This window comes from Lontra canadensis, unplaced genomic scaffold (assembly GCF_010015895.1).
Source record: "Lontra canadensis isolate GAN:19392208 unplaced genomic scaffold, GSC_riverotter_1.0 scaffold131, whole genome shotgun sequence".
Taxonomy (NCBI): Eukaryota; Metazoa; Chordata; class Mammalia; order Carnivora; family Mustelidae; genus Lontra; species Lontra canadensis.
In genome coordinates, this window is record NW_022631125.1 from 1,066,630 (window position 1) to 1,080,928 (window position 14,299).

At 47.4% G+C, this 14,299-nt stretch overlaps 1 protein-coding gene across 13 annotated transcripts in view; it reads right to left on the reverse strand.

Annotated features, from left to right (window-relative positions):
• CASK (calcium/calmodulin dependent serine protein kinase) overlaps positions 1-14,299 on the reverse strand; it is a 354,889-nt gene that overhangs the window by 5,698 nt on the left and 334,892 nt on the right. For 8 of the 13 annotated variants that reach the window (XM_032842486.1, XM_032842479.1, XM_032842482.1 and 5 more), the window contains 4 exons: positions 9,631-9,711; positions 9,449-9,529; positions 6,543-6,745; positions 2,697-2,780 (listed from right to left, as the gene is read on the reverse strand). In XM_032842486.1, coding sequence (XP_032698377.1) covers positions 2,697-2,780; positions 6,543-6,745; positions 9,449-9,529; positions 9,631-9,711 — 449 coding nt within the window. The remainder of the gene's footprint in view (positions 1-2,696; positions 2,781-6,542; positions 6,746-9,448; positions 9,530-9,630; positions 9,712-14,299) is intronic. The other 5 variants (XM_032842480.1, XM_032842489.1, XM_032842484.1 and 2 more) reach the window with 1 other exon arrangement.

The following is a 14,299-nucleotide window of genomic DNA, read 5'->3' on the forward strand; positions in this document are numbered from 1 at the left end:
TGGGCACACATGACACCCTGCCCCCACCCCCGGCACCCCGCTGGTTTGCCCCAAAAAGCCACTGCCTCTGGCCAACAAATTAAGTTGTATTTTCCCCTTTTCTACTTTGAGGTCCAATGTGTTCCAGGAATTCAATTACGTCTAATGGCCCCCCGCACTCAACAGCAGCGGATGCCCGAGGCAAGAGCTTTTGGGATGTTACAAATAATGGATGAAATGAGGCCATTTCTCAGCTACCACGGCAACCAGCATCTGAGGAACCCCCTCATGGTGGTCTACACTGGAGACGGCTGGACACGGGGCGCAGGGCAGAAGGACCCGAACCTCTGAGGAAAACTACAGGAAAAGCAGCCACCGAGTTCTGGGGGGCTCTGCTGCAGGAAAGGCCTTTCCTCTGCTTCTGCAGCCTGCTGCGGATTTGGAGCACACTCCTCAGGGTGAGCCTGCCAGAGGTGGCCCTGCAGGGTCCCTCATTTGTCACATGAGTCTCAATTTAGCCTTAGGATGGCAGATCTTTCAAGACTGGGATCCCTCATGGGCCACCAGAAAGTTCGCCTCCGAGTGTTAACGGGCTGGATACTGTTATGCCAAACTCGCAAGGGACAACTTCAAATCTGAAGCCAGGGAGTTCGAAGTCAAAGCGTCCCCTTCTCCCCCTGCACCAGGCAGGTAAGCTGTTGGGGTGAGTCTTACATAGATGGAGATACGTCTGCTTAGCATCTCTCCCCCAATTACAGCAGCAGCTTGTCGTGTGGGCCATCATCGCTGTGCCCAGCACTTAGCATTGTGGCGTGTACACAGTAAGTGCTTACTAAATGACTAGATATTCCTTAAAAGAACAAGCACTTGGCTAACACTGGCCATGACATGGTTTGAGGAGCGTTAAAGCCATCAAGACGGAAAGCTACACCACGAGGAAATGGGAGGCCCGTGGTGACACCGATGCGCTCCCAGAAAACTAAAGGAAGCAGTGCCTTCGGGAACTTGGGAGCCGTGGTGCCCGCAGCTGACTTAGGACCCTTCCTCTTCACTGAGGCCCATCCATTATTTGTGAGAAACCCTTCCTGAAGAGCCCTGGTCTGTGGGTGCGACTCTCTGGAGGGGGATGGAAAATGAGGTCATTTGATCCCACTGTGGTGCCGCGGCGGGGACGAGCGGACAGCAGGGAGGCCAGGGACGCCATCTGCTCTATCAGGACGCTCTGAGAGGAGTCCTCCAGGTTTTGTCCCGGTCTACTGGGATTTCAAAGCGGGGCATGGTGTGCTTGGATGTTGGCTGTTAATGGCTCCGTGTAGATAAGACCTCAGTTAATCACCACCTGCTAAGGTCCTATCAACACACTTTCCACCCGCGCCTAAAAAGCTGCTTCACTTTGTGACAAACACTGCAAAAGCCCCGTTTTGGGAAACACTCCTTTGCCCAAGGTCAGGAGTGCTTCCTGCCCAGCTGAGAAGCGGTTCTCAGCACGTCACTCTCCGGTCTGGAGGACTCCACGGAAACACCGTCTGGGCTTCAGAAACCACTAGTGGAGTTTACGATTTGCTCCGAGAGCTGGGCTCACCAATACGTTCAAGAAAATGTACAGCTGCCGGCATCCGTTTTTAAATGGAGCTCTCTTTTACTCAAGAAAAAGCTTTCCTCTTAAGGACCCCATAAGATGAAGCTCTATTTGTGGGTTTCCTCCTCGGCAACAGCTGGTCCGCGAGCTTGCCTCACGCACGAGCAGGGTTCAACTCAGTGAAAACAAAATGCCTCTAGTCTAACAGCAAAAGGCAGGATTTATGGGAAGAAAGGGTCTACATTCTAAATCTAGGAAAGAAAACGAGGCTACATTTTGTCACCTCCTAACTGGTACTTACGGGCAATTTTCTGCACCATTTTGGCAGCTATGGAAAATTAGTAAAAGGGCAGGAAAATAGGCAAAAACAAACAAAAAGCAAAGATGATAATTCAAGAAAAATACATGGCACCCGAAGGAAAAGCGCTCAGCACCCAGCGGGGCTTTGGGCATGCTGGGGTACTACCGGAGACCCCGCAGCAGAGCTCCCAAAGGAATACACCTTTTGCAAATGAAAGGACCCAAAGGAACGACTGAAAAGATGAGTAACCTGGCTGTGTGAAGAAGGACTCTTCCAGACACACAAGGCGCAGTTTCCCAGCCTTGACTGTACAGTCACTAGCTGTAGGCGGTTTAGACGGGTCGTCACCAAGCAGAGCCAAGAGCCCTCTGCTGGTGTGTGGGCCCCGCCAAGCACTGGGTGACCCCGTGCGGGAGCCTTCAGAGCGCACCCGCGGCAGCTGGGCCCCGCCGCACCCACCGGACACACCCAATCGCCCACAGCATCCGCGTGGGCACGGAGGCCCTCGGGGTCGGCACAGTGCTGGAAGGTGACGCCCGCTCTGGAGCAACACCCCCCACCCCTGTCTCGGGGCCACTGAGCTGGCCCCAGAGCGGACAGGGCTCATTTCCGGGTGGGGTCGTCTCCGGGGACCTGAGTGGGTCCCACCCCAGAAGCTCCCTCGGGCCAAGGTCCTGGCTTTACTTTAGAGCTCTGTCCCCGCGGAGCGCTCTGGGACCTAGAGCCAGGCCCTCCTGCCCAGCGCCCACAGGGGGCGAGTGGGCCCAGCCCGGCCTCCACCCCCCCAGCAGGCCCGCGGCTCCTGGCGCCCGGCTGCCGCCACGCAGTGAGCCTTACCTCGTTTAGCCCCGGAGTGATGGTGGGCGCAGCGATGAAAACAACGAAAGGCGCGAACTCGGCGGTTCTCAGAACCTTCAGCGCCTGCGGATGAAACACACGGGACACTCAGAGCCAAGAGCTAAGGGCGCGGCTGTCACGCGTGTTTGCACAAAATCCCACAGCTCAGCGAGCCCGGGACTCACACTTTTGGTGCGGCGGGCGCACACTGACCAGCTGTCTCCGAAACTCCCCCTACTCCTTTCCTTCGGAAAGATGGACAACAGCCACCGGCGAGTAACAGGTGACAAACCGAACATTTCTTATGAATCTCCTGAATTGATCTGACTTCCTTTTCTTCAGAAAAGTCCACACCGACTACACTGGTTAATGTTCATTTAAACCTGGCTGTGAATGGTAGCCTGCCTCGGGAATGGCGAGGAAATGCGTTTTGGGGTGGCCTTGGCCCAGCAGGTGGGCTCTGCCCCTGATCTCCAGCCTGCTTCAGCACAGCTTCACCTTCTAACTGCCAGCGGGGCCGGCACATCACTGCCAGGTTGTGTTCCTGCTCCGGATGCCTGCTGAGTTCCCCCGCTGAGAGGCCCCCGGGGGCCAGGAGACCTGATTGGGGGCTGGAGGCCGGAGCCACTACAGGAGCTCTGAGGCCAGTTCAGTTCCCTTCCCAGGCATAATCCCCCAGAACGGCGTGAGCCTCTGGTTCGCAGGGACACACCGCCAAGCCGGTGCGCCACGCCCACGAACCACATTCTGATGTGGGATTACAACCCCCGCCCCCTGCCCCAGCCTAGGACCTGAGCCTTTCAGTGGTTGTGGCCTCCCCTCCACAGAACAAAACCCTAGCATCTGCAGATACACACTTCACAAGGCACCGATGTGTCCTTGACTTGTCTGCACCAGAGGCCGGGGGGGGGGGGCGGGGAGGGGATGACATGTAACGTGTCTATTCTGTTATCTGCATCATTTGCTCTGCCATATTCCTATTCCTCTCTCTTCTGCCTGGTTTACTGTGGTTTACTGTGGCAGCCGTCAGCTGGGTCGCTCTGCCTCTGTACTAGAGCCCGCCGCTATAATGACAGCTCTTTTGAGGCAAGTCCCACCGTCTCGCTGCTCTGCTCCAAACCCATCCACGGCTCCCTCTCAGCCTGGGGCTAAAATGTCCACTCCTCAGCATCAAAAGCCAGCACCCAGCACCCCGCCCCCTGTGCTGGGCCATGCTCACCTCCTCCACCTCTCTCTGCCCCTTCCCCTCCATGGACTGGCCTCGCTGAACTACTTCCAATTCCAGAAAGGGCCACGCTCTCTCTGGTTTCCCAGCCTTTTTCTTACTACTCCCTCTGCCTGGACCCTCTGTCCTCATTCTCCTTTTTGGTTTGGCTAAGGGAGCCCTTGGCACATGGCCCTGGTGTTCTTTTGTCTTAGTCCTTCGTGAGCTCCGAGCCAGGTCCAGCAGCCCCCCCGTCCCCCCAGGTACCCGCCACACATGCAAGCGCCTGGCACTGGACAGTGAGCTTGAGGGCAAGGGCTGGGTCCTGTTAGGTCTTCTCCCTCGTGCCCTCCATGGCACCTTGCCTAAATGGTCTTGATGCTGAAATGGAAACGTGAAAGCGGCACGAATGATCGGCAGAAAATGTTTGCCTGGAGGGCACTGTGCTTGGTGGCTGAAGGGAGCCTCTGAATGTACAGGCTCGGGAGAGACGGACGGCATGATAAAGCTTTCATGCAAGCTTCACATGCCCTGGGATTAGGTTTCTGAATCTCAGTGACCCAGGAGCTCCTTCCGGGCTAAGGGAGCCGGGCATGTCGTGTCACATCACAGTGCTTCAACTATGAACGTCACACTCCCCTCTGAGCAAGCTCGTCAAGCCCACCTATGCTCATTTTTGACAGAGATAATTGGCAATTTCTTTGTCAGCCCTTTTGTGACTGAAGACTTCAGCAAGGAGCAAACAAAGTGCATCTGTAGCTCACCTGAGCTTATGGGGAATCTTTCTTTAGAAACCCTTTTTGTCAATATTATTTTGGGCCTCCCCTCCCAACCCCTGCCCTGTCTTCCTGTGCTCATTAGTCAGGAGGCTACAGGGTCCGTGGAGACAGAAGGTTTTCTCATCCACCCACAGCCAGCCTCCGGGCAGCTAGGCGGGGACCAGTTCCCAGCGCATGGTTCCTCCCCTTGCTTATGTCCCAACTCCCCGAGGGCCACACAGGAAGTCCACACAGCGTCGATGCTGAACGGCGCCCTGGGTGACATTGAGGAGGACACCCCAGGTGTGAAATGGTCTTCTCTCTGCTCAGTGCCTCCAGCCTTCCCTGCCACCCAATTCTTTGACTGTCTTAAGTTCTAACCTATCGTGCTGCAACCCCTGAAACCATGCTCCCCTTCTCTGCATGGCACGTGGGCCCTTGGCCTTCATCCATCCAGATGCGAAGGTCTTTCCATGCTTCCTGCCCACAGTGGTCGCTGAAGACTGTGCTCGTCCCCTGCCTGGTGCCTCTTGTGTCCAGGAACCTGGTTCTATTCCCTTCCCAGTTAATTCCAAGGAAAGAACTGGTGTACTTCCAGGAAATCCAGGACCCTCCCCTCTCTGTGCTGCCTTCCAGGAATATCAGAGCCAACCCACAGGCCAATAACAGCAGTTATGGGAGCCTTTTCAGGGCTTCGATTTTCAATTTCTAGCCCATGTTACTTTCTTTTTTTTCTCTATTATATTTTCAAAAATGAAAAGACACATCACACCGAGACTGAGATTTTCTTGTCTGGCAGCCCTCGGATAGGCAGCAGAGTCACCACACATTTCCTCAGCGGCCTGGCGAAATGGGGCCTGCTTGAGGGGAGTGGGTCTGGGCAGGTGATTCTATCTGAGGGATAGGGGTGTGGGACACGGACCAGTCTTAGAAATGGCAGGGCCTACGAGTCACAGTGGCATCCACAAACCTCTCCTGTAACTCACCTGGTGTCTACAACATCTTTCCCCCTGGGCTTTAAGTCCTCCTTCTGCTCAGTTTGTCCTCAGAGATTAAAAAAAAAAAAAAACCGACAAGCTATTTTTCTAAAGTCCTCTCTATGCCTGGTGTGGAGCTTGAACTCACGACTCTGAGATCAAGAGTTGGAGGCTCTGCTGACTGAGCCCGCCAGGCACCCCAGCCTGTCAGCATTTTTGAGGCAAGGCCTTTTTTTACATGTTTGCCTTTCTTACATGTTTGAGATGTGGCTTCTCCTTTTTGAGTTGAATAATTCCCACTGCTTCGAGCTTAGAACTTCCCTACAGATCATCCAGTCATTCCTGTGTCCGGCTCGGAGTGCTCGCAGCTCTCCACACCCCTCCCAGTTTTTGGCTGGGGTTGGGCATCCAAAGAGACGGCGGAGGCTGAGGACCCGTGTGGGTCTGCATCCCCGCGGGCTCGGGCTTGCCTCCCTAAAGCGGGTGCTGTGCTTCACACCGGACCCAGGCCCCAGGATCCCTGCTGCCGAGTCACATAAGATGCTGGCAGCGGCTCGGATGGGCCGGTGTGAGCTGTACTGAGAGGGGACAGGTGGCTGTTAGGATAACCGAGGGCCAGTCTCGCCCTGAGGTCACATCCGTGTCGGGCTTCCAGCTCGGACCCGGTCGGGTATTCCCACGGAGCTTCCGAGTGTCAACGAATCTCCTAGGAGCTTCCTGTTGCTGCTTAACCACATGGCGCATGCGCCTTCGAGCCCGTGAGCCCGTCGTGCCTGCGCTGCTGACACTGTACCGCAGTTTATTAAGTTAGCAGGTGGTCCATGGCCTTCCGAGGGCCGTTCTGATTTCAGAACCTAGGCCGAGCCCGCGGGCAGGTTCACAGGGGCCGTAAGGGGCTGTGCCTTACCTGTGGCTCCACGTCCAGGATGGCGATCAGCCCTTGCTCATGGATCTTCCGGATGGTCTCCAGTTTTGTCCCGTACATCGCATCCTCGTGGCTGCCATATTCCAGGTACTCGTTATTCGAGATGTCTTGCATCATTTGGTCATGAGATACAAAGTAATAATTCTTTCCGTTTTCTTCATCTTTCTTTGGAGGTCTGGTTGTGTCTGCAAAGAAAGTCCCATATCCCGAAAGGCTTAAAAGACTGAGCTCATCAGCGGATGCTCCCTATGGACCTGCCCAAGCCCCAGCTCTTCTAAAAGCTGTGGCTTCTTTAGTATATGTCTCATGCCCTGTTCCCAGGCCCAGGAGCTTTGTAGAACTAAATTCGCGACACCATATTTATCTGTGTGACATCAGACCACAGTAGTTGGGTTAGTTTTTCAGTTTGGTGAATCTTTTGGTGTTTAGATGAGATTTAGTTCATCCCTTTACAGGTCACCACGAGAGAAGGACACTGAATGACCCAAGATGAACATACCTTACTGTATGCCTTAATGCAGTTAGGTCTTAAGCAGAAGGAAAAAAGAAGAATGGAAAGAAGAAGAAATGGAAAACCATATACAGTTATTTAAATTTAAATAAAATTAAATTGAAAAAGTCAGTTCCTCAGTCTCACTAGCCACATTTCAAGGGTTCAGTGTAGCTACTGGCTGCTGTAGTGGAAAGAACAGCTATTGAAAACTGTCACTATCGGAGAAAGTTCTGTAAGTTCTATTGGATAGCATCGGTCTCTGGCAGCTTCCTAAAGGAGATGGTTAGAATATAGCAAAAGGAGTACTGCGGGGACGCCTGGGTGGCTTTGTTGGTTAAGACCCTGCCTTCAGCTCAGGTCATGATCCCAGGGTCCTGGGATCGAGTCCCGCATCGGGCTCCTTGCTCAGTGGGGAGCCTGCTTCTCCCTCTGCCTGCCACTCTGCCTGGCTGTGCGTGCGCTCTTTCTCTCTCTCACTCACTCATAAATAAATAAAATCTTTTTTAAAAAAAAAAGGTGTACTGTGTTGAGAATACAATGGCCTTGGCCAGATGTGGCTACAGTAGTCAGTAAAGACCTACACCATGAGTTGGCAAGCTACGGCCTATGTGCCCAACAGGACCTGTTTTTGTTAATAAAGTTTTCCTGGAAAACATCCATGCCTGTTTAATTACATGCTGTCCATGGCTGCTTTCATGTGACACTGGTGGACTGGAGTAGTTGTGACAGAGACCAGATGGCCATTCAAGCCTCCAATATTTACTACCTAGTCCTTCACAGAAAATAGACCTAAGGGGATGTATCCTAAAATATTGGTCAGTGAGTCCTAGTTCTGGGGGATGCTGACGGGACCAGTGTTCTGCCAAGTACAGTTCAGAAAATGTTTTTCTAGCTGAGCCAGGAGTTTAAATCTTCCTTCCTCCCACTTCTTTTCCCCTTCTCTTTTTCTTTCCTTCCTTCCTTCCTCCCTCACCTTCCCCCTCCCTTTCTTTCAACTTCCTTCCTTGAGCAAGAATAAATTATTGCTCCTCTTTGCTGTGTGCATGGATCCAGACCCACGGGGACCTCCACCCCCCGCCTCCTGCCTTGATTAGACCGTAAGAACTTACAAGTGCTCATGGACACCCAAATGCGCAGGTTTTAAAGAACTCTTTCTCCAGGCACATGAAAAGCTGAAGAAATGGCATCGCATACTGATGCTGTACTATCCTTGGTCATCTCGGGAGGTAAACATATGGTCTGTACACATCTGGGGTCCAATATTTGAGAGAAGGACTTCATAATTGAGGTTGACAACGATATGCGTCAAAACCAAGCTCGCTAGCTGGTCATTTAGTAACACAAATGTTCAATCGTTACGTGATCAAGAAGAAACTAAATGTTAGTTAAGCTTGCTCCACTCAAAATCTAGACACAAGGAGATTGAAAGGAACAATTCAGAGTGTCTTATGAAGAAAATCTCAGAGGGAACAAGTGAAATGGTATCTGACAAATTTCCTTTTTGTGTGTAAATCAGGGTTCTGGAGGGAGGGTGTTGTCTTATGAAGCCTCACGGCCCTCTGGGGTGTAGAGAAACCCACGAGTGGTGCTGATGTAGCTTCTGGAAGGCATTGGAAGGCCCTACTGGGTGGAGTCCATCTTCCCATTTTCTCTCTTTGCTCTTACAACTCCTTCTCCTTACCTCCAGCTAAACTCTACCTGTCTGAAAGCTTTTGGGATTCCAACGGTAAACTCTGGAATAACAAGACTAAAACCAGTCTTGGTTTTAGCTACTATATATCCAGTATCTGCTGGTGTTTCATGATCCCAGACCCTCCAAACATTCTGGAATTACTTCATCTTATAGTTGAGGAAACAGAGGGCAAGAAGTTATGAGTAAGACAGAGAAAATAAAGGGAATAAAAATGTTACAGATTTTAAATTCTTTATAATAAACAACTGATAGCACACTGGGTTTTCGAAGGGATGAAAGTAAACTAACTTGGGTACATTTGAAGAGAGCATTGTTCTATCAGAGAAAACTATCCTATCATTCAGATCCATTCTTCTGAAGAATAATTCATCTGAGTCATGTTCATGCCATTCTGCTGGGGAAATCAGGTTATAAACAGGATGGAGGAGCCCAATGTTGTTAAACAACAACAACAAATCACACATGACCTACCCCTGCATTGAGAGAAGCTTGGGAGAGTCTACGGCAGAATGTTTTATAAGGCCATTACTGGGAGAATGGGGTTGGGATTATTGTTAACTAAGTTTTTGATTTGTTTGGCTTTGGATCTTCCAAACTTCCCATAATGAGCAGTTACTACTTATGTAACGGAAAACAGTATGTCAATTACAATATCAAATAAGTACCAGGAAAAAATAAACTTAAAAGAGAGACATTGCTTACGTGGAATAGGATACGCAAACCGATCTGGGTGCTTTGTGATGAGGGTGTTTTTTATGTGTCTTCTCCCAACACCGTGCGCACCTATGTCATTTTTTAAAAAGAAGGTGAAATTGACAATTGTTAATACTCTCAGAATGTTTTGAAGAGAAGACTAAGAAAGCCATTTGTATAGTCAAGCTTACCTAATAAGACTAGTGTTTTCCTTTTGAATGCTGGCAGTTTTACTACTTCTTCATATGTAACAAGATCTAATTGATCAAACACTAAAACGCAAAGAGTCAGAAGAAAGGTAAATTTACAGGAGTATTTCATGTACGTCAATGATAATTATACTGGCAGTAAACTAAAGTTATAGTAAAACCGTGTCTTCAAAAACTCTGAGTCCAACTTCTATCCGCAGCTTACATATAATTTTAGTCCTATAGCCTTTCAGGAGAAAATTCATTTTTAAGCCCATGAAAATGCACTTTAGAAGCAGGGGCATCCAAAGATTATGTTGAGCACATGCATAAAAGTCCAAATTCTAAGAGATACTGCATATCTTGTCATGCGGTATCCAACAAGTCATACGAAGTCATTCAAAACCACATGCTGTTCATATTTCTGCAATTCTAAGAAACCAGCAATACTAAAAAGAAAAAGTCTGCAGACAGCGACCAACATGAATATAGCATGAATGCAACTAAAGGTAACCAAGAAAGAGTCCACTAGGTTATCTCTAGGGATGGACGAGAGATGCATGGACAGCTGGTCTTTGAGTTTATGGTTCTTTCTTTCAGCAGAGTTGCCAAAGGTAGCATGCTAGAGTCTTTCAAAGTCAAGTGCTGAAACTGTGATTTCACAAGCGTTTGCAATAAGCATCCCGTAGGTTTTACTGTAACCCAGCTATCCATTTGATGGAAAGTTTTGGGTATCTTAAGTAGCGGAACATGCTTCCCTGGGTCTCGAACTTTGTCAGCCCGTGTGCAGTAAGTCAGGATGGACAGAATGGAAAGAAGCATGAAGCAGAGTCTGAGCTCGGAAACCTTTGCAAAAGGAGAGTTCTCTGATCATTACAGACTGAGAAGAAATGCTCCCAAAAATAGTTTTTGGAAACCTGCCTCTTAACAAAACCGTTACAAAAACCTTCCCAAGAGGATGACCATTCCTGGTGAAGTTCAAGGTAGTCCATTTGAAAATTCTCACAAGAAGGCTAAAATCACGAGTCAACGTTTCCTGTAATAGTTTTCCTTGTGGTAATATCCAAATGTTGCCAGGCACACACTGAAATATCTTTTTAAAAGAAGGCCCAATAAAGCTCTAGATTTTAGAGAGGTTGAAATAAATTCAATACGATTGATTCCATGGTGCCATAAAGGGATCTCGGATGCTTCAGTCAATCACTAAGAGAAGCTTCTCCCTGAAACAATATGGCCAAATGCTTTTTTGGCTCTCAGCTCAGTCAACATCTGTGATCTTCCCAGTAGCAAAGAACTTTAAATTGCAAAATAGGATACTCTCGAGTGCAACAGATCAGAGACAAACAAACGAACAAAAGTATCATTCCCAGACTATGTATATATATAAAAAGAAATACCATGTGTTAAAATAAGGGTTAGTGCATGTTAATGGGTATCTGTGCCTTTGTTTCCTTTTGATAGCCTGATTCCAGAAAGGTTTACTCAACGTCTTTAATTCTGTAGCAACAGCTAAAAACCAAAAATGTTTTCTGTGTTTAGAATAGCAAAACCCCCCAAATCAAAACGAACACGAGGTTCTGTGCGTGCTCGAGCTGGCTGATCATGCTACGGTGATCACAGAGTGTAAGAGTTGTCAAAAGAAAAGCAGGAGTGCTTATGGCATCGGTTTTTATACCCCTTGCCCTCTGAGTGAGGTTTCCATCGAGAAAAAGGATGCTTATGAAAGAGGTGCGTCAACAAGCTGATATATTCTAATATAGAAAAATAAACCAGCATCTCTCAAAAGAGCAAGATGATGATGGCACAGGCTTTTGGAATGGCATCCTACCCACTTATGACTTGCCATTTTTTTTTTAAAACACACATGAGAATGAGTTAGAGATCAATGATCGACACCATGGACAAATGAACAGGTATGTTACACATTGATATCTTAACCATAAACGAGCAGCATGAAGAGGTTACTCTGGTCTAAATGAAATCAGCACATGGTCATAGGATCAAGAAACAATAAGAGTATTTAAAAATAAGACATACAAGGAGTATAAGGAGAACACTTAAAGGCTGAACTTTTAAAAGCTTTATGTTGTTTGCGGATTTTTTTTTTAAAGGACTGAATGAAAGGAAACCATCAAAAACAAAGAGGCATAGTCACTCAACAGGTTACTTACATGCACAGAGGCCATTGGGAGGAAGACAGCATGAAAAATGTACAGGGGTCATTGAAATATGGCTTTTAATATATTAGTAAAATAAAAGTATAATATGCACAAAAGAAACTTTACCATGCAATATTCTAAATACGAGGCAAATAAATCACATTAAGAAACAAACTCATTTTAATAAAAATCCAACAATATCCTTAAATAAGAGCCAGTAGGTTTTTATTTACTAGCAACATGCACGGAAATCTGGTCTGGGAATAGTTACGAGACACCTTCCTCAAGGAGTGTAGGTGTGGAAGCCTTTTGTTTTTCAGTTTGTACCTTCCTGTACTGTTTGCAATTTCAAATCACAGGTGCCTATTACTTTTATTTAAAAAAAAAAAAAGCCAACAGGGCAGTGAGATGATGGGCCACTCTTTGTTGTCTTAAGAGTTCTCTGTATTGAAGAGAAAAAAGTAATAGATTTTTAAAAAACTACTCAACTACTAATTTGTGGTATTACACATCATTTAAGCATGCCTATGAATGGCACTGTAGAAACCGTCTGGGTTCATGTGTACGTATGTAAATGGACTATCTCAGGATATTGAAATACTACCGCTCAGGGCTCTAACAGTTTAAAAAAATGAATTAATGAAGACTGTTCTTCCCCTCAAGTTTATGTTAGCAACTTGATCTTGAAACTGATTTTGGAAGTCCTAGGGCTGAGGAATCTCAATGCCTCAAGAGTATAGTTCTAGCAGCCCGACAATGCTTTTTGCATCAAATTTATGTGGCTAAACATCTTTTACGTGTTGAAGAAAATGTATTTGCTGTAAACACTACACACACCATAATCAAATCTATTCCCAAGGCTTCAGAAATACTTCCTGGCATAGTTTGCTTATATTATCCTCATTTCCTGGTAAGCTACTCAATATTCATGACACTTTTATGTGTTTAGATAAGTATTTTCTAGTTGAATCTATTCCATAAATAAGCCTTTAGTATTGATTCCTTGTCTCATTTGGAAAAACTATTAAGTATATTTAAATATTGTAAAAACCTCCCATTAGGAAAGGCCTGGCACACTGGTAATTCAGGGCTGGGTGTGCACTCAACGGCCTGCAGCTCCTGGGCCGTGGTCATGTTTGGGTTCATGGGCTGGGTGCACGAACAGAGTAGAGGGACGCTGGGTCCTAGTGAACGAGTGTCCAGCCGAAAGGGACATCAACAACACAGTGGTGCTACAAGTGAAAGGGGGCCTAGTGTTGCCACATTTCTATTTTCTTTCAAGGCAAGGCAGAAACCCAGATTTTTATGTTAAATATCTGATTTTCAAATGTGATATCTGGTTTTAATTCTTTCAAATGCCACGTGTGGGGAAAACAAAACTAATTTATTGGTCATATCTAGCTGATAGACTGGCATTTTATAATGTGAGATGTAGGCGACACAGCTTGAACAGAATTCTGCTTTAGCTACACATGGGGACTGTCCCGGTGACAGAAATGGGAACAATTCTAGTATCATCGTTCCTACCAGTTCTAGATATTGACAAAGTTCCCATCTTTCATTTTCACTACAAATGTAAACAGCCTCACAATTTGATGAGAAGATTTGGATCTTGCCATCAATATATGCTGAATTACCAAAGATCTGAAGCAGGAACCAAGACATACAGCCCTTATTTGGATTCACTGAGGACTGTGGGAAGATCCAACCCCCCCACCCCATACTGGACAATCAACTTCTGAAAAAGCCAGAAAGATCCTTCAGAAATATAGTTTGATTTGTGGCCCAGGAGCCCATTTGGCTAGTTTTTGGCATTAAAGAATATGATGAACTTTGAAAGTTCTCATAGCACCCGCCATACTGACGGAGTTCGGTAGTATCTGTTTCTCTCTTTCGCGTCGGTCCCTCATATAGGCCATGCCGTGCATTCGGATGGCCTTCCATCATGGCTCAAAGCAGAAGAGCTGACAAAATACCTGACTTCTCTTTCCTGACGACTTCATCTCTTGTCAACTAAAGGTGCCCACTAAGTGAATGGTTCTTCTGGACTTTGTCATGAACAAAATGGAAGGGTTGGTCAGTGAAGGGGAAGGAGACTAAAAAGGTGGCAAGAGAAAGGCCTTTCCAGGCAGCATGCTTCAAAAAGTCCAAGAAAAAAGCTGGACACCTTCTCCCGAGCAGAAACACCAATAGGAGAGCTCATGAGGCTTGATTTGGGGTGGGGGTGGGGGGTGCTGATTTTCTGACAAAATCCTTGAGTGAACGTGTCAACAGTTTGTCAGAATGGAGAGATTCTAGTTTTTTAATCAACTGGCTTCTTATTTTCCCTCACAGCTGAATTAAAGAATATTGGCCAGTTAAATACTTATGTCTACATGCCCTCCATTAGAAGAGTATCAAGCTAGTGATGGATTAACAACCTTAGTCAGCCACCAATCTGCTTTGCTTTCTAGGTTCAAATGATAATGCCAGCTATAGCTATACAGCATTTAAAATTATAAAAATGATAAGGT